At 36.2% G+C, this 25,383-nt stretch overlaps 2 protein-coding genes across 6 annotated transcripts in view; both read right to left on the bottom strand.

Moving 5' to 3' along the window:
• LOC101741609 (phosphofurin acidic cluster sorting protein 1) overlaps positions 1–18,528 on the bottom strand; it is a 115,788-nt gene extending 97,260 nt beyond the window's left edge. For 3 of the 5 annotated variants that reach the window (XM_038020383.2, XM_038020386.2, XM_038020385.2), the window contains exon 1: positions 18,203–18,527. In XM_038020383.2, the coding sequence (XP_037876311.1) occupies positions 18,203–18,312 (110 nt within the window). In that variant the 5' untranslated portion in view covers positions 18,313–18,527. Of the gene's footprint in view, positions 1–18,202 lie in introns of all 5 variants that reach the window. The other 2 variants (XM_038020384.2, XM_038020387.2) reach the window with 2 other exon arrangements.
• Positions 18,529–19,946: 1,418 nt separating this feature from the next.
• GSTz1 (glutathione S-transferase zeta 1) lies at positions 19,947–25,234 on the bottom strand (the record flags this gene model as incomplete). The annotated part of the gene is given in 5 exon segments (NM_001043953.2): positions 19,947–20,521; positions 22,452–22,663; positions 23,278–23,396; positions 24,379–24,559; positions 25,086–25,234. Coding segments are annotated over 5 exon segments (648 nt in total). The 3' UTR covers positions 19,947–20,394.
• Between the last annotated feature and the right edge of the window lie 149 nt (positions 25,235–25,383).

Here is a 25,383-nt window from a genome sequence, read left to right as displayed (position 1 = left end):
ATATGAGGCAGTTTTATTTTCTTTCAATAACAAAATAAAAGAGTAAATGCTGTAGATAAACTGAGTATAAATATAGAGGTGTCAGTGATGTCGACAACACTAGGAAATTTGAACACTGACCAAATCATATCTACATAATGATTTAATTGAAGAATACCCATAATCGTAGGCCAGATTTATCTCAAACATACTCCTCTTTCGATTTGTATTTTTCGTTGAAAGCGATGACGTCATAATAACGATAGATTATACGGCTAAACTATTGTGTTGTCATTCAATTAGCCAACGAATAGAACTTTCGTGCGTTTTTTATTTTACATCACGTCACTGACGCGTCAAGATCGGTGACACCTTTGAGTCACCGATCTCGACAGAGGTGTCACCGATCTCGACAGTGTACTTTCACTACAGTTCGACTCATGTTTAACAATGAAATCCTTTTTAATCGGTGTTTTGTCTAATACTTTCACTGTCTCATAAGCCAAATCACATGTCAACGTGGGAGTGTTATATAAATTTTATTTCCATACTCGCGTTGTGGAAAAGGAACCTGCTTTAATTCCCCCCCTAAATATTTCAGGCCGTTATAGTTTAGAATTTTTTGTAAATTTTCATGTATTATGATTCAGGGTTTTTTTTTGGGTGGTGGCGCGCCACTACTGGTTGCGCGGAGGCCTTTCCAGTTTCACTAGGACAGGCGGGCGAGCAAAGGCTCAGTCAGGCGGGGTGGAACTTCAGAACAGGCGCCCGAGCACCTTCGAAGGAGACCTAGCAACCAAAGAACAGCTGCTTAGCAAATGAATCTACTACCGGATCGGATCCGCGACCCGCTGAGAAAATCCGGCGAGAAACTCAGCGGACTGTGCATGGGTTAGGCTGCACGTCGAACTCTTTGCCGAGTTCGACGAGTACGGTTACCGGGGTCCCTAAGCCTGCGCCTAGTGCTGAAGGCATCTATTGCAAGAGTTATTGGATCTGATAGATCTGTAAGGACGTGGATTCAGGGGTGTTACAGGGGTGTAGCGATGCGTGATCGTTTGAAACAGGTCGTCGTCACCGAAATTGGCATGGAACGCACAATCATCATTTTCATTTTATGTTTAGCTCACTATTTGACCTAAATGAGTAACAAAACCGTAGTAACCCAAAACACAATGAAATTTTGTTCAACAATTAACAATTTTTATGAAATTTGGTAATTTCTAAAATCATTTGTTTTAATCAAAACAATCCATTTGTCAAATATTAAATATGACCTAAATTGGTGAGATAAAAAAACAAAGGACAATATATTTTAATGCTATATAATTAACATGTTTTTGTTTTATATTTCCCCAATGTAAACGTATGGATAGGCTATTTATCGCATAATAGCTTGCAGCACTTGTGTGAGTGAGTATTTGTCACAAATCCAATATCCTTAGAATCGATTTTTGGGCACAAATCAAGGGTTTACGAATATTTTTTTCAAGTTTATGTATGATGAGTGTGCTTGTTTTCAAATTTAGCGGACAATATAAGGTGACACAGTCATGTTTTAGTAAAGTATGTGTTATACCGATAGACCAGGGTCGATAATTTTTAAAACCAAAAAAAATAATAGTAGGATGAAACCCATTAGAAAACGAGAATATTATAAAAACTAAAGGAAAATAATTTACGGGCGATCTGAGGTCGGGAAGGGGATTGGGGGGGGGGTTTAAGGGTAAAAACGGTTTTTCTCGATTTCCGGCAAAACTAAGTCTTATGGAAAAAAGTCAAACGGCAAAGTTGTAGGTAATAAAAAGATCTAAAACTTTTGTATCTTTGTCTACGACGCGTATTCGATATTAGAAACCAATATGCATTTTGGGAATTTTGGTTGATGTAATAAGTGATTAAGTAAACCCATAGCTCATTAGATGTTAAACGGTCACTAGATACAGCCCTTTAGTCAAATGGACTACACTAGGTTGCAATGCTATACGTCAAATATTTTTTACTTCCGAATACTAATGCCGGCCGCTGACATGCGCGCAAATATTCGTACATTGTACGAATGTTTGCGCGCATGTGAAGGGCCGTCAGACATTCATTCGCAAACCTAGCGGCTGTGCAAATGGGTTCGCATACTCAATTTGCGAACCCGTTTGCGCTTCCTCCTACACTTGTTTACGAATGTCTCACGAATTTCTCCTCCTTTTTAATTCGTCAATAGAACATTGAAAAGAAAAAGATTTTTGAATTATTTCCCAGACATCATTAACAGCCATGCTGTTTTTATAGGATTTCTTTTGATGAAGATACGCTACACAGTAGACGTCACGAACTATGAAAATGGCGATACGTCCTTTACCTTCGCAATCGTCGGCGCAACTGGGCAAGCGAATGTGTGGGAGACTACGCGAAGGTTCGAGGTTCGCGCGCTTTGATGTCTGTTAAAAAACTGACACAGCTTGGAAAACCACGAATGCAGCGAAAACTTTGCATAATCATTCGCAAATGTCGTCCTACACTTGCGGGTTTGCGTATTCGTGCGCATGTGAGTGACCGGTGTAAGCTATACATAAACAATAGCGATTTCTTGAAACGATTCCCGGAGTTCGAACAATTGATATCGATAATATATCAGAACGGTATCTATCGATAAATGAAATATGTATAAGCGAACTAATCTATATATTAAAACGTGAAACAAAAACTTTGTATCCCTTTTTACAAAAATTGCGCGGACGGAGGAGTATGAAATTTTCCACACTTATAGAGAATATAGAGAATAAGTGCAAAATGCTAATATTTTTTTAAAATAATGCATAAAAGATACATTAAATCAATAAAGAAAACATTACACACACTACATACCATGTATTTGACGCACACACGCATGCACACTATTTATTGTCAAACTTTTGTTCTTGACGTCTGTTGTCAAATTGAGAATAGAATATGGTTTGTCTTTGTTAATATTTTTTATAGTGTAGTCTTCGCGAAATTTGTGATTATAGAAGTATAAAATAGAATGATAATAGTGTACAAACTTACAATTCCAATTAAATATAGTCGAATTTCGACTACTGCGGGACCTCTAGTTTCTGTAATACGATGACATGAATAAGGTGATATTTTATGATTGCAAACTATACAACGTTACACGTTGTCGGGCGCGCCGGTCGGCTGCGTTTATATTGTTATTTGATTCATTCACTCACAGCAACGAATACAAATAAGAGTTAAAAGTTATTAGAACGAAAATCTGTTTTTTTTTTTCCCTACCTAATCTGGTAGCCTCAAGAGTCGTGCTTCGCAGAATCTACCACCGGATCGGAAACGCGACCCACTCAGAAGATCCGGCGAGAAACTCAGTGGGCCGTGTCTGAGAGTTAATTTACTCGTCGAGCCCTTCGTCGCAGGCGACGGGTTCGACGAGAACGGTGACCGGGCTTAAAGTACCTAGAAGCACCATTAGTGGATCGGGAGGATCCGAGATGACCTGTTTTGGGCGACGTCGACTGCTTTCCATTCTGTCCGCAGGATCGGGAATGTAGTTACCGGCGGCCATGATGAGAGGGTTCTCGTGTCGTGCCGCTTTATCGAAGTGGTGAAAAACTGCGTGACTATCACAAGCTGATTAATGAGATGACAATTAAACAAAAAAAAAGCCCCGCCCCCCAAACCCTTTTTTTTGAGCAGTCGTGTCATGCGAGTCATTGCCCGAATTAAAATCCAACGAACCATCAAACATTTCTGACATTTGACACTATATAAAAAACATACTAATTCATGTCTTTTCAAAAACTGTTACAATCAATTACCTTGGTCATTGTCGTAAACGGAAACGCTATTTACACACCATTTCGGATGGGTCACGTACGTACACGTTGAATTATGTTTAGAGTAAGTGACTGCCATTGTGACATCGAAAGATTGCAGCGACAATACGCAACGTGACGTGACAGTTGCTGGCCGGAATTTTGTGAAAAATGCTCGCAGCACCGACAAACAGTGCCAACTGGTAGAAGTTAGTGGGCGAAACAAAATAATTTCCACGACCTCAATAATAAAGATTATTTTAGATGAATTTTCAACTCATCCGAACACATTGGTAAAAAAGAGGAGCTTAGTGTAGACATTAAATTAATAACCATAAATTTATTTCATGTGTCATTTTTAAGATAACAAATTCATTTAACCGCAATGTTAACTTAAGGCGGATTACTCATCAAGCTTATTTTATGTACATGACGGCGCCAGGAATGGCTGAGCAGCAGTTCCGTCATCATTTGTATTCGGTGGAACTGAGTTTATTGCAATAAAGGTCAATACAGTCTTTTGTATAATAATTACTAAAACTCTCAACAAATAATTTTCACAATGACAGAATAAACCGATAGTTTCGTTCTGACTGATCCGACTCTTTTGTTAGTATTGAGGGATTGCTGGTGGCCCAAAGGCCTTTCCAGTTTCACCAGGACAGGTGGACTAGCAGGGGCTCAGTCAGGATGACCCGACTTTATATACTCTGGCATTACGGCGTCTACCTACCCTACATTTTTTGATATTTATCAAAACAATCTTATCATTTAAAGAACAATCAAAACAATATCTTAATATTACTTAACTGGTCTCCCACGACATAGAAAAATTTACTAATAAAACGATGAAAGTTTAAAAAATTAGATCACAATAATCTATTACGTAGTTTACGTGACTACCGAATACAAATGTTAATTTAAATAAACACATGATATAAAAAAAAAACATATACAAAGATATAACCATAATAAAACAGCGATAGCGTCAAACTAACGCTAATGACGTTAATGAGATGTCCAATAAATCAACCGAAACAGCTGCTAAACAATAACAAACATACAGGTTAGAGAAACATCCAAGGCGTGGATACAACAGAACTTCTTCTATAAATAGTCGGGTCAGTTCAGATGCACTAGTGAATTATGAGAGCGGTTCCCATAAACAACCCGAAATTATTAATAATAATAAGTTATAAATATACGTAACAACATGGATGCCGAAAACATTATAAAAATACGTTTTTCAACGTCTCCTCGCTGAAGCCAGCGGTAACAGAACAGTATAAAAATAATGACTTGCTTGCCTTAAAACTGAACTATTATTCTAATTGAAATAATTTAACTTTGGCTATTATGCAAATAATTGGTTTTAATTATGAAATGCGCTTGTTGGTGGTCAGAAAAAAAAGAATGCATACCTAGGCGATCATTGAAGATTTAAATTACTTATGAAATTTCAAAAAAAAACAGTACATACCGACATAAAACATTACATGTTGAAGTCGTCGTGGCCTAAAGGATAAGACGTCCGGTGCATTCGTATCTAGCGATGCAACTGTGTTCGAGGCACCGCAGGCGGGTACCAATTTTTCCAATGAAATACGTACTTCACAAATGTTCACGATTGACTTCCACGATGAAGGAATAACATCGTGTAATAAAAATCAAACCCGCAAAATTATAATTTGCGTAATTACTGGTGGTAGGACCTCTTGTGAGTCCGCACGTGTAGGTACCAACGCCCTGCTTATTTCTGCCGTGAAACAGTAATCCGTTTCGGTTTGAAGGGTGGGGCAGCCGTTGTAACTATACTGAGACCTTAGAGCTTATATCTCCAGGTGGGTGGCGCATTTACGTTGTAGATTTCTATGGGCCCCAGTAACCACTTAACAACAGGTGGACTGTGAGCTCGTCCACCCTTATATGCAATAAAAAAATCAATAGTGTTCTCATATGAAACAAATGAAACCTTTATTTTCAAAGGAATATATGTACATACTACTTTAGATACTAAATACTACAAATTCTTCATATTAATCAACTCCTCTGACTCATTGCGCATAATGAATAAGAAAAAACGTTATGTAAAAATTCGGTCAGACGTTTGTTCTGATGTAATATGTAAATTAAATTTAAAGAACATTGCTAAGATAAGATAATCATACAACGCATGTTAATTGACTATAAAGTCAAGTTCAAAAATTTCGACGACTCTTATTATAATTTCAAATCAGAAAGACAGCACTTTATTTGTTTACATAAGCTATTAACAATGTATACATAAAAACGCGACTTTCAGAAATACCATTTTTCATTACATGTCTAGTGTGCTTAGTGCGAGTTTCGTAACGTTCTCGATAGCGTACAAGTTAACTTAAAATTGTGTGTAGTTGGAACAGCGCGCCCCCTTTTTTTTTGTCAGGGGGAAATCGCCGGACTTCCGCCCTCCCCTGGGGATGAAGGGCGGGGCATGTCGGAGTCGAACTGACTAAAACCTCCTGTCGCTCAACAACCCGCGTCCGAACATCGCATGAGACAGAACCCATGAAATGGCAAAGGGAGGAAAGTGAAGCGTTTAATGCGGAGCACATCTCTCCCATCACCCTCCCCCTCGGGACGCCGAACCGGCGGTCGTCGGCGCCACGACCACCAGCCCTCTCGATCGGCAGGCTATCCGGAGCCCGCCTAGATGGCGCCGGTTAGAATGGGTTATCCTACGGAATACCCCGCTGGGTCAAAACCAGCGTGGGTCGAGGATAGCCGGCCTTCCATCACCCGAATGCTCTTGCGTAAAACGCGTGCAGAGCAGCTTGCACGTCGTCTTCTTAGGCCCCTTTGCCGGTCCCCAGACCGACATGTGAAGGGGACCCGAAACACTTAGAGGGCCAGGGCTTGGGCGATATCCGCCTCCCTGGCCCCCGCTCGACGGCGGCGGGCTTGCGCGTCTCTCACGCACCCTGCCGCCTCCTGAACAGCGCCCCTAGCGGTAAACGTAGGCAAACGATCCAACTCCATACAAATTTGAGTTAAGTTTTACGCTATAGAGAACGTTAAAAAACTCTCACTAAGCACAAAGTTTCAAACTTATGATACGGTTTAACGAGAAGCATATTTTAAACCGTGCCTACCATGTTCAAAATTTATTTCATTTATGTTAGAAGACTTACGCAGTATGTAACTTGAGCCCGCGTCATCAATCGAGTGATACGAGAAACGACCTCGGTTTATCAATGTCTTTGTACAATGGTTGAGTTATTCCAAACTGTAATGCGACTTCTATCTCTGTCATTGTGTTTACAAATGAGAATATTACGTTAGACTATTAGTAATTTGTTCAATACAAAAAAAAAAAATTCACTATGATACATTTTTGGAAATGTTTTTTTTTTTTTTGTAAACGGATAAGAAATTTCCACACAGAATAACAGTAGCACACAAAGAATTGTGTTTATCAATATTGTATGAACCAATTCCACAGCTTCAAACTCTCATTCTCATATTCCAAAGAAATTTGTTGCGGCCGGCTTCTTCTTAAAACAAGAACATAAGTATAAAAAACCAGATCTTTACTATTGATTTAATATTACTACAATTCTTCTACCCATATTATACACCATTTTAGGTTGTAATTATATATTGGTTAGCGATGGTCAAATCTAGTGTTTGTTATTGTTTATTATTTAAAAGCATAATTGGATAATACCCACACAGAGCAGAGATGTTGGGATTGGCATCCAGATTGAAGTCGTGGTGTGGTAAGATAGGTGTAAATAAAAAAAATCTATAAATTTTTTTGGAAGATTTATGAAAACTATGATTGTTGATCTTGGAACGTGGGGACTTTCTTAAGTCCCAGTACTCTTACTAGGGTTGGTCTTTCAACGACTTTTCCTGGGGATATAGCGAACCAGCTCGTCTTATCTGGGTAGGATCTCCATGCATTACACGTACACGATACTTCAAATGAAATGTAAACTAGTAAACAATTGCGATATAGTGAGTTATTATCTTAGTACAAATAATAATAGGTTTTTCATAAGCTTGTAACAACGTCTATTAAACTCATTTACACTTCTAAACACTTGTATTTGATGAGACTATATTTAAGATAACTTCTATTGGATGAAAATAAATTCCCAACGTATTTTTATTCTAAACTAGCTGACCCGGCAGACTTCGTAGTGCCTCAATCGATAAATAAAAAACCTAAGCTTTTGTATAAAATAAACTTAAAACAAACAAAAGGAATCCGTCCGATGGGGGACACATCAAAGGGAAAACACTATTGTTATTTTTATTTAATTCCGAGCATTTTCATATTTGTCTACATTTTAAACCTTCTCTGAACTTCCACAAATAATTCAAGACCAAAATTAGCCAAATCGGTCCAGCCGTTCTCGAGTTTTAGCAAGACTAACGAACAGCAATTCATTTTTATACATAGAGATTCCAGCAAATTGACTTTATTCATCAATTATAAATATCGGAAACATTAAATCAGGACCTAAACAAAACCGTGGTTCGACCGTCCGCGTTTGTTGTTCTAAAGCCGTTAACGGTACCGAAATATGAGGCCGCAGTGAAATTGCTGTTTCGATACAATGAACTAAATCTACGTGTAAAGTAGGTAATTACCTTTTATTATCATTGTAACTATAAACTGCTACTAGAGTTCTATTTGATACTATAACATTTTTTAAGGGATAAAATGAGAACGAATTTTTATTGCTCGAACATTCTGATTCATTTGTTTTGTGTTTTTATTGCGAATGATATAACGTTTTCTTAGAAATATTCCTTTCATTGCGATGCCATGTAGCCAGACTTGTTTTCCTTACTGTGTAACATTCATGGGTGACTAATACTTTTCAGCTACTCGATGACCAACACTTTGTACATCTCTAGTGAAACTTCAGGTTCAATAATACTTTTGAAAGTCAGATTTCATCGAATAATGTCTAGTTTTCTTGCTTAAGCATTTTCGGCAACGATATTTCTTGTTACAGATAATTTAGTGTTCCAAGGTCACGAACGGCACGGTTGGACTCCTGATATTGCCAATGTCCACGAGCGACTGTGAACTATTTAGCAAGTACGCGACAAGTCATCTACTACCGCTAACAAAAAAAGAAGCACAGTAATACCTACTAAATAAGGCGCGATAAATGAATGAAATTTGAACAGATATTTATAATATTTTTAGAGCATCGAATCATAGAAATACTTCTGGAAACGTTTGCATCAAACGATAATATTTTATGACATGCTAAAGCAAAACAATGCGGTGCGATAGGTTTTACAATGTTCTCCGTAACATCGAACATCTGCCACGCATCTGGAGAACGTCAGCGGCGTGTTAGTAGTACATCACAGAGTTGTTCTCATAGTATCGAATGATACTACAACGTGAATGATTGACGTTTCGCGGCCTCTCCTATCACTGAAAACGGATTCCCTTGACACCAATACGAATTAGCCGGGAAATGAATATAGCATTTATCTATTAGCTTAATTATTATATTTATTGAAGATTAATAAATATCGTATCGATAAACTGAATCATATTATGTCTTTACACGAACAATCATTACTGTACCTCTAGTAACTCTCCAAATTAAACAATCCTAGTATTTCCTTTTTCGATTATTTCGTTTTCCTAAAATACGAAAATATGTATACTGATTACAACAGTACGTCTACTTATCGCCATAGAAGACGACGGATGACGAACGAACGAAGAATTTAGAGCAACTGTTGACCGATACGCTGTCAAATCTTTCTGGACCCGTCGCTAGGTTATATTCAGTTATTATTGGACGTTCCAACGTATTCAAGTTTAAACGTTAATCTCTAGGGTAATAATCATATTTTTGATCAACAAATATTTGGCATTCAGAACATCTTGACGATAGATTATTATTGTACATTTCATTTTTTCAATTCGCATAAACGATCCTATTTTAAATTGTGTAAGCCTATGAATATGTTTACGCATACACTATAGGAAGTCGTCGGATGCGGAAGGCGGAGGACCGCATTATGTGGAAGGCATTGGGGAAGGCCTATGTCCAGCAGTGGGCAGATAAAGGCTGATGATGATGATGATGATACACTATATTATCTGCGAAAGTCTAATCTGGCAATTCTTTATACACATGAGATTTCGAACACATGTTTTATGGTAAGTTATGGGCGGCGGTAGCATTCTTTTTATGATTTATATATTTAAATCAATGAGTGGTCGTCACACTTTTCTGGTCAAGGGCCACATAGGACAATGTGAGGTATCACTGCGGGCCACACATTTTTGAACTGTTTAATTGACTGCCAGTCAATTGACATATTTAATATCAAGTGTCAAGAGGCGATTGTCCCATAGATAAATCAATTAAGGTAAAAGCACTAATGCTAGACACTTTAAGGACAAATCAAACTTCATTCTCAGTTATCAAATGTATTTATCAAAAATTATATTAAATAAATTTTTTTACTGTTAGAGCAACATTTAGAGATCAATTTTTTCATATAAAATATTTCAATACTTTTGTAGTATCTACAAAAAAATACAAACTTGTTAGTTTTGCCATAGACACTAAAAGATGACAGCATCGAAAATCAAATCCACCAAAAATTGACATCAGTTGGCACTAATAATAGACACGACTTTAACGTTAATTTTATTATAAACAATTATAATCAATCTTAAGATCATCAACTATTTTCTTAACGCTATCTTATAAATTATCTTTTCCTATTGGAAACCCTTGTTTGACCATAGCTTTTACCCATGTTACGAGTATTTTTTCTATATCTTCGGTTAAATAACAACTTCTTCCCATTTTACGCATAATAGGTGTCTTTCCCTTGGCTTTATTTAATAAAGTTACTCGTGGAACTCCAAATTTATTTGCCGCAGTAGCTGTCGGAACGCCCCGCCTCATACTCTGGACCAGGAAGGTCAAGTATTTGGGAGTCACCCTGGATGCATCCATGACATTCCGCCCACATATAAAATCAGTCCGCGACCGTGCCGCTTTTATTCTCGGCAGACTTTACCCCATGATCTGTAAGCGGAGTAAAATGTCCCTTCGGAACAAGGTGACTCTTTACAAAGCTTACATAAGGCCGGTCATGACTTACGCGAGTGTGGTGTTTGCTCACGCGGCCCGCACACACATAGACACCCTCCAATCCCTACAATCTCGTTTTTGCAGGTTAGCAGTCGGAGCCCCGTGGTTCGTGAGGAACGTCGACTTACACGACGACTTAGACCTCGAACCGATCAGAAAATACATGAAGTCCGCGTCGGAACGTTACTTCGATAAGGCAATGCGTCATGGTAATCGCCTTATCGTTGCCGCCGCTGACTACTCCCCGAATCCTGACCACGCAGGAGCCAGTCACCGTCGTCGCCCTAGACACCTTACGGATCCATCAGATCCAATAACCCTTGCATTAGACGCCTTCCGCTTTAACACTAGGAGTAGAGATCCCGTAACCGTACTCGTCGAACTCGGCGAAGAGTTCGACGTGCAACCTAACCTAAGCATCAGCCCGTTGAGTTTCTCGCCGGATCTTCTAAGCGGGTCGCGATCCCGATCCGGTAGTAGATTCATTCGCGAAGCAGCTACTCTTGAGTTGTTAGGTCTCCCTTGGAGGCGCTCGGGTAGCTGTTAGCAAATCCCGCCCCTTCTGTCCTTGTGAAACTGGAAAGGCCTCAGGGCCACCAGTAAACCCTCAAACATATACATTCTTTTATGGTTTCTTCAATATTGACTTCAGACTATTGAAACATCTGACCCTTTACTGGCGGCATTGTGCTCGAAACTTAAGCTGAAATTAATTGATACTAATAGTTGACATCTAGTATACCCTAATAGTTGACACTGTCTTCGTTTAGTTAGACTCGTGTAAAATGAACAAAACTCAGATTGAAACTTTTGTTTTACAACATAAAGGCTGAATTTGAAGAAAATTAAGCTAACAAATTCAGTTTGATGTAACCCTAGTAGAAGACACACGTGTCATCTTTTAGGTTTTGATTCATTTTTGGTACTAATAGTAAACACCACTTAAAATTTGTACAAAAACAAACCAAAATAACAAGGAAATGGTCCTAATAAATCAATAATTTCATACATTTATAATATCGAAACCAACAGGAGCCAATAATTATAAATATAAGACAAAATCACACCTGTTAAAAGTCAGATGGCTTAAGGAAAACGCTAAGAATTACGCGCAAAACGTCAACCTGCTCACATTGTTTGTTGTCAACTGATGCCATTTTGAATTTTGCTTCTAACACTGTACGCAAACTTTTGAGAATGTATCATAGATGGTACTAGGTGTCTTTAACATCAATAGCAATGTTATTTAAGAGTTTAGTTTCCTTATTAGAATATATTTTTTTTTAAAGTGTCATCTTTTAGTTCAATGTCCAGCATTAGTGCTTTTACCTTATATTAGGAATAGGCGTGAAAACATATCTGTAATGAAAAAGATGGTAAATATATTATATCAGTATTTTTTATTTCTACTAAAATTGTTTGCTCTGCCGCGGGCCGCAGTTTGACGACCACAGATTTATAGGGTCCTTCCTCGGTAAGCACTTAAAACTCGTGGGAGACGCAACATCCTCATTCTGTTTTTTACTAGATTAAATTATTGTCTGAGCGCAAAAAGGAGGTCGAAATTGTTAATCTTTCCCGAGTCATATCGCTGGCAGACATTATAACGGAATTAAGCTTTTAGTGCATTTGATCACGAATATCGATCCTCTTTTTGGTGCTAACGGCTGTATAGTCTAATATGGCCCAGTTATTACAAAAAGCAACGTGCTTACCACGAGTGATGATGACCTTGTCTACGAAGCGAGTTGCGTTTAACTTTTGTAGTTGCGCTGTTTATTAGCTCAAGCCATTAGTTCTGCTTAATGTCGCAGTTTAATTACTTTTCTTAATTTCTTAATTTTTCTACCAATTCATCCCAACATTGAACATTAGTGACTTTTCTTAATTTCTTAATTTTTCTCCCAATTCATCCCAACATTGAACATTAATGGGTATATTTTTATGGACGTAATCTTTGTATTTTGATTTATAGGTTTAAAATTTAATTAGAATCCATTTAGGATTTATCAAGACTTTCATCTTACGAGTATTCCCATTTATTTTTTTGTTTTGGGCATACAATAACAACGTATTTGTTGTGAAACAGCGTAGGGTTTATACAACCATCGTGCCCATTTCTATCGCGAAACAGCCCCCATTATCAATTTGATGGGTTGCATAGTTGATATGCAATACAATTCAGATTTAGAGGCCATGTTTCTTGATTGGAATTAACATCTGTGGAGATCGGCAACCACAGTAATACCAGGTGGGCAGTGAAGTCGTCTGAGGATTCGAAAGATAAACATAATAATAATAATAATAACAACAGTTAACAATATGTCTCGCACGTATTGTCTCGCATCATTTCAATTTACGGAAACACAACTGGCCTCGTGCTTACTCTTCTAATGCATTCACATTATATATTTAATTTTTGTCTTATTTCGTCACCACTAAGTGTGCTCCTTGAGTTTTTTCGTGCTCTTGCAGGTAGTTTTGCATGTATGTGCTTTTCTTGTAGAGCAACTATGTATAATTCATTATAATTTATTAACCTTCAACTACAGGCAGCCAACGATACAAAGGGCCCAGCTTGAAACGTGATGTCGTAGCATCAGCTATCCGACACGTCAAAATGCATAGCGTGATTTATTCGCAGTTTTTTTTTTTTTGCCTTTGTTGGCAGACGGGCATACGGCCCACCTGATGGTGAGTGGTTACCGTCGCCCATGGACTTCAGCAATGCTAGGGGCAGACCCAAGCCGCTGCCTACCGCAATTTAAATAGGCAAGATGTTGATATCGCAAGTGGATCGACCGATCCGATGAATAACTGATTTTTGGATTATCAGACAAATATTTTAATATCTACAACGCATTGTTTTAACAAAAAACAAATTATAAAAATTAAAGTCACTGTAAAATATTTCAATAATTACCCTTCTGTATTCGGTTTGATTATAAATTTTTATATGTATAACTTTTATCTGACAATTGAGATATCAATGAATTCAAGCTAACTCACGTTTGAACAATGGCAGGAAAAATAGCATCGCACGTTTAAGACCCACTAGTAAATTGTATGTTTGTTTGTTATCGCAACAAATCTTAAGCATTCGTTCGTCATGAAAGTTAACAACACGACGAGATGCATAGAGTACCATACATTAAATAATGAGCAGCTCTATCGCATAGACCGATCTCTAACGGGCAATCTACACGTAATTCTTCGATGTTTTGGTGGTATTTTGCTCTCAAGTCTCAATATCGCCACGCATCTTCCACTACCGCATTCTTGTCTATAGACGCTCTCTATTGTGGACTCGACTGCCGATTGCAAGTCATTAAAAAACTTATCTACTCAGTTTAAAGTGATAAGAGATGATAGAGTGGCAGAATTTACAAGCAAACTACTTAATTTACAATTATTTCGATGCTGCAGATTATGACCTACACGTGGTAGTTAGCATGGTTCGTAGTTTGGTGTGGCAAGTTTACTCGCATTTGCATAATTTGTGTTCGGTACCGTTCTGAGTCATACAACGCCGACATTCGACCTATATATGCGAATACTCTCGGTTCGCTTGTTTTATTACGGGAATGTTATTAAATGTCTCCATCCTCGAAGAGTTGAAGGTCACCAAGCGCCTGCTGACTATGTGCCAGGAAAGGATCCGGAGTTTCTTTGGGCACATAATGCGATCCTCATTGCACAGCCTGGAGAAACTCACAATTCTCGGACAGATGGAGGGGAAGCGCGCTAGAGGAAGAGCGCCAGCTAGATGGGTTGACCAACTCAAGGAGGTGACTGGAGGCCAGATATGGGGAGCGGTACATATGGCGCAGAACCGGACCGAGTGGAGAAGATTGACATACAGTCACGATCCTCAGCATTGAGGGAACGACCAGAAAGAAAGATTAAATGCTAAGTTGATCCATGGAAAATGAAATTTAGGATTACTTTTAAAATTGATATTTTTTGGAAATTATGTATTTAAAAATTCAGTTCACTGGAAATTACGTAAAAAATGTAATAATGCTTTTATGATTTTGACAGTCTATTTGGCTAAGATTGTCTTAAGCAAGAAGAAAGGTAGTTGTACTTTTGTTAGTAGGTATTTTATTGTTATTTTCGAGTTAATACTCCACCAAAAGCTCTATTAAGTAAGTTTTTAGGGAATGGAATATTATTGATGAAGATAAGTTGTTATAAGCTTTCAGAGCAGTCCAACAACGACCACCACATTGCGACGGCAGCATCATATGCTCCATGTTTGAAGACTAGGAAACAAGTTATTCAAAATTCAATGACTGTCACCATCTCAAAGAGGACAAACAAAAGCTCGTCCTCCAAAAATACTGAAAATAAAATAAAATCAAATCTTTATTAAAAAAAAACCGAACGTTGAAATTTTCATCTATAAAAATGAGGGTAAAAAGAAGGTACCAAAATTTTTTTTCTCAGTTCGAATACAAACAAAATTTCGTAGGGCATGATAAATTTAGGAACTTTTGAATATTAAATGAATGCTTTTAGTCGAAGCGTGTGAAATACTGGCCAGGGTGGTTTTACAAATCGAGTTTAATGCCGTCAATTTACGTTTCAAAGTACTTATATTAAAGTCAGTCTTTGTGGTAACAAAAGAATAGACTAGAAAATATTTTAGACAAGCCGAAATAAACAAAGAACAAATTACATGTCTCAGTATTTTCTTCGGGTTCGGTGAGTTTTAGATGCATAATTAAAACTACTTTTACGATTTAATCTCGTGTTTATTATTTTCGACATTTTGAAAATCTTTGTTTCTACTTGTGGCAAACGTAGGGGCGCAGTACCAACTGTATACAAATTTGAGTGAACTTTTACGCGATTGAAAAGTAAAAAACTCACACTAAGCACAATAGTGGGTTAATGTTTAAATGTTTTATAAACTTCACATAGCAGCAAAATTTTTGATTACCGCAAACTTACATTTACCTCTCAATTCCTTTTTTTTCCTACCTATGCTGATTGATAGCCTTGAGAGACTATAATATCAGCGTTACCCTAACGTGTAGGTGAGCTCTCGGGGCTCAAACCGGAGGTGTTACTAGCACTGGCCCTAGCAAGAGCAGTGTTTCGCAGAGTCTACCACGCGAACGCCACCCACTGAGAAGATCCGGCGCCCTAACAGAGCCCTTCGTCGCAAGCGACTGGTTCGGCGAGGATGGTGACCGGTACCTCTCAAGTAAGTAAGTAAATCATATATACTGCGGTTATGTGCATGTGAATTATTTTTTATATTTATACCAATAGTTTACACTGAATACTTCAAACATCTCATTCTCAGGGGGAGCGGATCATTTAACCTGAATATGGTTTTTCAGCACAAAGATTAAATGCAACCTTATCTTGCGAAATGTTTTTTCCGTGATTTAATATTCTTTTATTTATATCTTATATGGGTGGACAAGCTCACAGCGCACCTGGTGTTAAGTGGTTACTGGAGCCCATAGACATCTACAACGTAAATGCGCCACCCATCTTGAGATATAAGTACTAAGGTCTCACTCAGTATACAACGGCTACCCCACCCTTCAAACTGAAACGCATTACTGCTTCACAGCAGAAATAGGCGGGGTGGTGGTGCTTACCGGTGCGGACTCACAAAAGGTCCTACCACCAGTAATAATTTTTTGCCGGATTATACTATAACAATTATAACTAGATACCAATGCATTTTTTTATTATTTGGTACTCCTGTCTCAATTATAAAAGTTATCTCAAGTAAAATTGTGATCTGTTGGAAACTATTGTGTGAGCAAATCCATAATTTATCCACTATGTAAAAATATTTTGTATTATGCATAACATAAATCACAGAGGTAAACTCGAGGCAAAACATTATCAAAACATGGCAATTATGAATCAACATCCCGAAAGCAGAACACCCACATGCTGTTCTGAATCATTCTATATTACAAAAGTCAACAACAGCCAATAAATATATTCTACTTTAAAATGTTGATCTAATATCCATTAAGGCTGTCAGAGTTCATTATTTTGTTACACAAAAGCATATTTTCAGAACACTGTGATAACTCTGTACTATAATTTTTTTATTAGCTTGTACATGGTATAAGTGCTAAGAGAAATATAATCGTAAGCCTAATTACAAGTAAGCAGAAATGGGTGTAATTTTATCATAACTTAATTGTAAATATAGTGAACAATGACATTTATTGATATCCAAATAATTTGTTAATAACAATTAGTAAACTAAAAACTAAGATAAGTGTAATTACAAAATAAGATTGCTTCGATCAAACATCAAATCAGAGCAGGAAAAATACATAAAAGATTATAGTGCTAACAGGGGTATAAGAGGTCTTGAAAAATCTAAATTTAAATAAATTAATAAAAAATTTATCAAAATTTTTAAGCAGTATGTGAATAACATTCTGTAGTTTACTCAGATAGGCTGACTGGCAAATAATAAAATACCTGTAGATAATAACAAAATAAGGTGAAAATAAAATTGTACTTTGTTTGATGAACTGGACAGTTTATTTTACTTTTACTTATTGGACTGCTTAGTGTATTTAATAGAATTACAAAAAAAAAAAATTATTGGAGTTTGGGGATCCAATTGGTTTTCAAATTTTAATTACTACTTGTCACAGTATGAACTTTTATTTTCAAAGTATGTACTTCTGGTGACAAGCAGCACAGGTGATTTTATTAATTTTTATTAAAATATATTTAATACCTAATTTTATTATGTAAACTAATGCCTTAAATTATTTCATATTCTAATTTTATTGCAATCTCACATTGACCTTATAGTTCAATTTTATCTATGAAATGTAGTAATTTATCACTATTTTGCTACTGAATTAAATGCAATCTAAAAGCTAGCTTCAACAGATTCAACTACTCATCACTATTTAAATAAATAATAGCCATTTTAGGCAAAAATTTCAAATGTGCTTACTACAGAATACTAATAATATTTACAATAATGTTAATCACAGCTCGGTAGCAATATTTTTTCTTCCTACTTTATTGTTATGGAGTATATTTTTAATAAAACCGTTTTGTTAAGCCTTTATTTTTTTCGGTAAATATATATTTATTGTGCTTCAGTTTCCGACCAATGTCCGATAAGCCGGCATACGGCGTCTACTAATACCCAAGGCAAAATATAAACATTACATTTGCATGCAAAACATTATTATTTTTAGCCGACACTTCGAATTTATACAGAAAAAGTGACATAAAACTATTCAGGAACTAAGTTTTTAAATTTATCTTTACCTTGGAATGCAATTGGAAGGGGTTCTGTCTACTTCCCAGGCTGCAAAAAGTTTCATGGGAACAGGTTTCGATGCGTTAGTCATCTTCTCTGATTTATTTTTCTCGGTCATTGTAATAGCACTGCACACGTTTTCACAGCACAACACAACCGCAGGTCAGAATGGACATACTTATATATTAACAAAAAATAGCATCAAATTCATTCTTATTTGAATAGTGTAATGCCGATGCAAAGAACAACAATACTCGTAAATTTCATAACACATCCGACTGCTGCTGCCGATACGAAACGGTCCAACGAAAACGTTCGATAAGCTTGACAGTTCAATGTGGGTGTTACCTGTTTTTATATTTAAGAATTCAATAAAACTAATGGCTTTTTTTATTTAATATTTTAGAACACAAATATGCTATCAGTGAACAAACAATAAATAAATAAAATTACTTTGTAATTGTGGATTAAAAATCAAATTAACAGTTGATTCAACAGTTATTTAATCTCAATTATTGAACTCTTGGTAATTAAGTCGAACCATCTCATTCTGTATTTTCAAAATAAAAAGCTAAATTGACCAGGCCAAGTTTTCAAGTATTTTTATTCTTCTTTTATCTAGAACAAATGGATTTTTCTTTAAATAGCAACATTGCGTACTTCTCACGTCAAGCAATGAATGCATCCATTAAGCCGCGTTCACTCTTTGAAGCCAAATTTTAATTCAATATTGAAGTATGTACTGCCTAAACCGGAAAATCATTTCAAAACGGTTTCTCATGCTATTACTCTCTGAATATATTAACTGTTGTTCATTGACAAACCTAGTTACCATTTTTGTACATTAAGCAGTTATTGCAGTTAGAATAATAAAATAATAATTATTAGAGAACACAATTAAATTTAAGCGATTATCACTACTTTTCTCAAATATTGTTGATTTATATGTATTTTAAATAATATAAACACTTCTTACATTTGACCTCAAATTACGTCAGATACGTATTAATATGTGCATTTGGATTCTGTTCATTGACCGGTAATTTTAAAAGAAAACCACTCTCTTCACCATTGTCTTCAAATGATTCTTTTGAATTATTCAATGTAATTTTAAATGTATAGACAGTGACCATAGACTTCATGACATAAATGCCGCCACCCGCCTTGAGACACGAGGTTAGCCTCGATTGTGTTTTATGTTTAACGGCTGTGTTACCCATTATGCCGAATTCCATTATTGGGTCATGGCAGAATTAGTTATAGGACGGTTATATCTATCTACCTACGTGGGTTTATATACTATGTCCTATGGCCTATAGGGGGGCCCTAGTAATAATGCAAATTTATATATTTGGTAGGTTTTATTTTGTTACACGATGTAATTATTTTAAAGTCGAAGTCGTTTGCGAAAACTTGTTCTTGTATGATAAGTCTTTGTCTTGTATGTTATATTTTCATGTCACAATAGCAATAACACTGAGCGATTAAGGCATTTTCAGTTTTCAGCCTCCTAATTAACTTATAGCAAAAATAAACGACGAAAATATGAAAATTATGTTGTGTAAATAGTTTATTATATGGGACAATTATAACATTCCATATTAATATATTTCAAACCACGCATGTTTACTTCGATTCTAGGCTTCTATACTTATTTTTCTTATATTATTTGTGTTCTTCCTCGAATTGTTAATATTCCAGGATTTTATTCTCTCGGATTTTTTTCTAGTGTTATGGAAAATAAAACAACTATTGTTCAAAACTTAAAAATAAAAGTTTTTATTATTTTATAAAGAACATAACATAATATGAAACAAAAAAATTCGCTTAAACCTAGGACTTCTAAAAGCGAAGTTCATTAGATTGGAATGTAATAAGCGTAAAAATTTAATTTAACACTTAAGAAGTCGATTTCAAATGTATGTATTAAATGTAAATATTATTATAAAAATTTTAAATTTTAGACTAGCATGTTTTCCATTTTCTTCATAATGAAATGAAGAAATTCGAATGTGTATATTTTTAATAAAGTTCCTACTGTTGATTAATGTAAAGTGAAGCTGCTAAACTAAGCCTAAGTGTATTAAATATGGGTTTAGAGAAAAACAAGGGCTAATTAAATTTATGTATATCAGGCAGTTCCTGATCAAAAATGAAATATTAAATTTGGCAAAAACATTAGGTATGTTATGGGCAAAGTTCATTTAGCAACTTCTGGAGGACAATCTGGCTGAGAAGATGGATGAGCCGCACGGAATGCGGGATGATTCTCCAGTTCACGGTCTATGCGGAGGATGATTGGGAACGGACGTAGATCAACATGAAATCTGTAATAGAATAAGAAAGTATTTATTTTTTGTGTTTTTTGAAATCTATACTAATATTATAAAGCTGAAGAGTTTCGTTTGTTTGAACGCGCTAATTTCAGGAACTACTGGTCCGATTTGAAAAATTCTTTCAGTGTTAGATAGCCCATTTATCGAGGAAGGCTATAGGGTATATAACATCACGCTAAGACCAATGCAAGCGGAGCACCAATAAAGAATGTTTCAAAATCGGGGTTATTTTATCACGTTATTATTTCCGCTTCGTGCGCTGCAGAAACGGTTAAAGTTTCGCTAAAATAATGTATGACAGAATTGTTCCCCTTTAAAAGATCTAAAAAAAGACCGCGACAGCATGTCTATATGTTAAGGTTGTCTCACTATAACGTTTTTTATGCTATCCAAAGTTGTTCTAAAATAAAGCATTATTTGTGAACTATTCCACGCGGACGAAGTCGCGGGCAAAAGCTAGTGTTATATAATTTTTATCAACCTATGGAAGTCCACTACTGAACATAGACCTCCTGCAAATTTTGCGATAACAATCGTTCTTACGCTGCCTACGTCCAACGGATTCTCACGACCTTCGATAGTACGTCGGTCCACCTTTCGAAAGGCTTATTCGCGCTATGCCGTCAGATATGGCATAGTCTGCATTAGACAACTTTTTGACCGCGGGGGCCATTTGTTGTACCAGTATTGTGCCCTGCCCACTGCAACCTCGTAATTCTTCAGTCTATTTCGGTTACTTTTTCGATCTCGCTTTGTTTTTTCTACCTAAGCTGATAACCTTGAGAGGCTATTTCAGCGTAACCTTAACTAGTAGGTGAGCTCACGGGGCTCAAACTGGAGTGATGTTAACATTGACCCTACCAAGAGCGGTGCTTCGCAGAATCTACCACCAGATCGGAAACGCGACCCACTGAGAAGATCCGGCGAGAAACTCAGTGGGCTGTGTCTATGGGTTAATTCGCTCGTCGAGCCCTTCGTCGCAAGCGACGCGTTCGACGAGGACGGTGACCAGTGCTTGTGGTACCTAAAAACATCGTGAATGGATAGGGAGGATCCGTAATGACGTGTGGATCTCGCTGGGAAACAACAGCCATATCTATCTTTAATTTTCTTACAGTGACTTGAGCATTTGGATGAGGACTAATGTGAGCGTAAACGTTTCAATACCATAGGTCATCACGCACTGGTTGAATTTTTTTGTCTTGAGACACTGCGTTATTTGGACTGAATAGATTCTGCATAGCTCCGAACGTTGCTCATCCGATTTTACTTTACGCACTAATGACTCGATATTCTCGACTCAAAAACTCGAATTTTCAAATGTACGTAATTTTTGGAAGGGATCAATATTGTGAGCTTGCCTCGGTCATCATTACTGATCTACCCTACAAGCGTCATGGAAGGAAATGGTCTTCTTATGATATTAAAATTTTGATGTCACGTTTGACAATTGTCGGCAATTTGACGTTACAATGTTTATGAGCTCCAATTAACAGGTGCTGTGAGCTGGTATCTATGCCAGTAAAAAAACTAATACATTTTGGTTCAATAGATATTCTCGCATTAGAAATGCTTCAGACAACACTTCATGGATTGGAACCTCTGGTATCACTAGTGGATTTTATTGGTCTGGTCTGGTCATATTCTAGAAAACGTCGTAACATTTGTGCTGTGAGTTAAATTACTATAATTAATAGCAGCCCTTGGAACCGATTGACAAATGCGAGCTAAATAATCTAAACCAGAAACAAGATTAAACCAGAAACTAGAAATAAGATGATTCTTGCTTGGAATATGCAATATGCGGGACTGTGTGATTATCTCTTCATTTGATGTGGAAAAATTCAATTAGGATGACAAATGGCGAGCTAGGAATACTGGCTGACATTTTCTGTTTAAAAAAAAAGAAAAAAAACCTCACCTTCTAGCATTGAACACTTGTGGAACTAAGCAGCAATCGGCAAGGGTAATCTCATCACCAACACAATATTTTCCGGCAGTGGTCGATAGCAACTTTTCTATAGCTCTGAAGCCCCTTGTGATCCAGTGTTGGGACCATTCCTTCTTTTTCTCCTCACCAACATAAATTAGCACAATCAGATTCTGCAATGGCTGTATTCCTGAGGCTATCATCTGTAATAAGATAGTATTTTTTTATATTTTAAGCAATATTTATCTAGTAATTCCATTATTTAAAAAGTTATACAGTTTATAAATAATCATATTTGAAATATTTTTAGTATTGTAACAAAACAAGTGTTTAGTTTTAATATAACTCAGAGTGTGCTAGTGTTTTGAGTTCTGTTTGGTCCTGGTAAACATCTTTTACTTAACCAGGGCATAAAATTTAGACAATTAATGAAGGCAAAATAGTATTTTTGTTAAACTTATTCATTATTTACTATAAGTAAAAATGTATAGTATAACCAAGAATTGAATAATTTATGATTTTTTTAACTAACCTGAGACATTTATGTGGAAATAAAAAAAAATTTTTTTTTATTGCTTAGATGGGTGGACAAGCTCACCTGGTGTTTAGTGGTTTCTGGAGCCCATAGACATCTACAACGTAAATGCGCCACCCACCTTGAGATATAAATTCTAAGGTCTCAAGTATAGTTACACCGGCTACCCCACCCTTCAAAACGAAACGCATTACTGCTTCATGGCAGAAATAGGCAGGGTGGTTGGTACCTACCCGCGCGGACTCACAAGAGGTCCTACCACCAGTTTAAATATGTACTTACTTCACAAATTTCACGAACTTTTGCCCTCTTAAAGCAATCTTGCGGCATAAGAGGTCTCTGTGGTCTTGTCTCCTCTAAATAATGCATGATGTTTAATGATTCAATTAGAGTGTGCCCATCTGTCAATCATAACACAAAGCAAAATGACACTAAAATTTTATAATAAGTATTGATTGTTTTGGTTCACTTAAAATGTTTAATATTTTAAAATTAATATTTTTTATTATTTTTATTGCGTAGTTGGGTAGAAGAGCTCTCAGCCCACCTGGTGTTAAGTGGTTACTGAAGCACATCTACAATGTAAATGCACCACCCACATTAAGATATAAGTTCTAAGGTCTCAAGTATAGTTACAACTGCTGCCCCACCCTTCGAACCGAAACGCATAATTGCTTCACGGCAGAAATAGGCAGGGTAGTGGTACCTACCCGTGCGGACTAACAAGAGGTCCTACTACCAGTCATTACGCAAATTATAATTTTGCGGGTTTCATTTTTATTACACAATGTTATTCCTTCACCGTGCAAATCAATCGTGAACATTTGCTGAGCACGTAATTCATTAGAAAAATTTATACCCGCCTGGGATTCGAACACCGGTGCATCGCTCAAAGTGAATGCACTGGACGTCTCATCCTTTAGGCCATGACGACTTCAAATTACTTAAATTTGTTGAGGTTCAGCTGTGACTATCAATATAATGTATGAAATACATCAATTTTTGATGACTACACTTGCACCTTAGTGTCTTAATGATACTAAGCAAAAAAATAATATTTATCACAATCAAATGAATGTTAGTGAATAAGAGGAAGTCATAAATTTTTATTTTTATCCTTTACGTAATATCATTCTTGACAACATTTTAGAAACTTGTTTGTTAATATGCATAATAATCAAGATTCTACCAAAATTTTAGACAGATTTTGGAATTTTCCTATTTATACTTGGTTTAAAATTAAAAATGATTTTATAATAAATTTTAGTTCACAGTATAAAGTTTCTGACACTCTTATACGGATCTAATTGAATTCAAACATAATCTATTTATTGTAAAATAATATTAAACTTATTAATTTAGTAAAATATTTATACTACAGACCAATGCATAAAGATGGTACTTGCTCCATAGGGTTGACTTCTCTATACTCATTGCAGTGTTGTTCTCCGCCTCCCTTAATCAGGCTGACAGCCTTTATGTCGTATGGTATTTCTTTAAGATTGAGTGCTATGCGAACTCGCCAGGAGCATGAGCTGCGCCAGTATGAGTATAATACTGGCTGCTTAAAAAGTAATAAAACAAATTGGAACTTTTGTTATATATTTAAATGGTTGGTAATAGTTTGGAAAGTCCTATTAAAACATCAGATAAGAATATATAGTCTATAGAATATAATAGTTATGTTTATTGTAAATACTTGTGAAAAACATTTTGAAACACCTTTTATTTCAATATATTAAATTAATTTCAGGGCTATTTAACACATAACAACAGGTTGTATTTAACAAATCTTTTCTAACATGAAAGTACAGTAAATACGTGAAATGTTATGTGTTAATTAAATGTTTTTTTTTTACCTTGTTTTCAACAATAGGATCACTCATTTTATATCACACAGTTCGAGGAGATAAGATAGACTGGTAGTACTTAGCCGAGAGCACGATAGTCGCTATATTTAACCTGGTGATTCCAGTTTGCCGAGTTTATTTGAATGTCAAGATAGTCCAGTATGTAAATGTAAATAAATTAATGTTGTTACCTATTTATTTTTTATTTATACGCTCCGTATGAACTCCTATAAGACTTACCTTGCCCATGGCAGAGGATGAAACGGAACCATTATATTTGTTATAGTACGTAATTTTGACGGTTTTGTTTGTCCTTTTAGACAAGAATCGCTAAGTTTGAATATTTATAAAAGATGAGATTATAAACAAACGCTAAGAAGCTCCAATGACTTTTTTGTAGCAACAATCATAGATTATAACCGGATCAGGCAACGCACTTTAAAGTTTAATCTGTGCAGTATACGGTACCACCATGGTATACCAAGTTTGATGTTTGCAATTATTTGGGTTTGTGGTCCACTGAATATATAACAATTGT

This window comes from Bombyx mori, chromosome 25 (genome assembly GCF_030269925.1).
Source record: "Bombyx mori chromosome 25, ASM3026992v2".
In the NCBI taxonomy this organism is placed as follows: domain Eukaryota; kingdom Metazoa; phylum Arthropoda; class Insecta; order Lepidoptera; family Bombycidae; genus Bombyx; species Bombyx mori.
The sequence above is the reverse complement of the archived record's forward strand: the minus strand, read 5'-3'. Positions and strand labels throughout refer to the sequence as shown.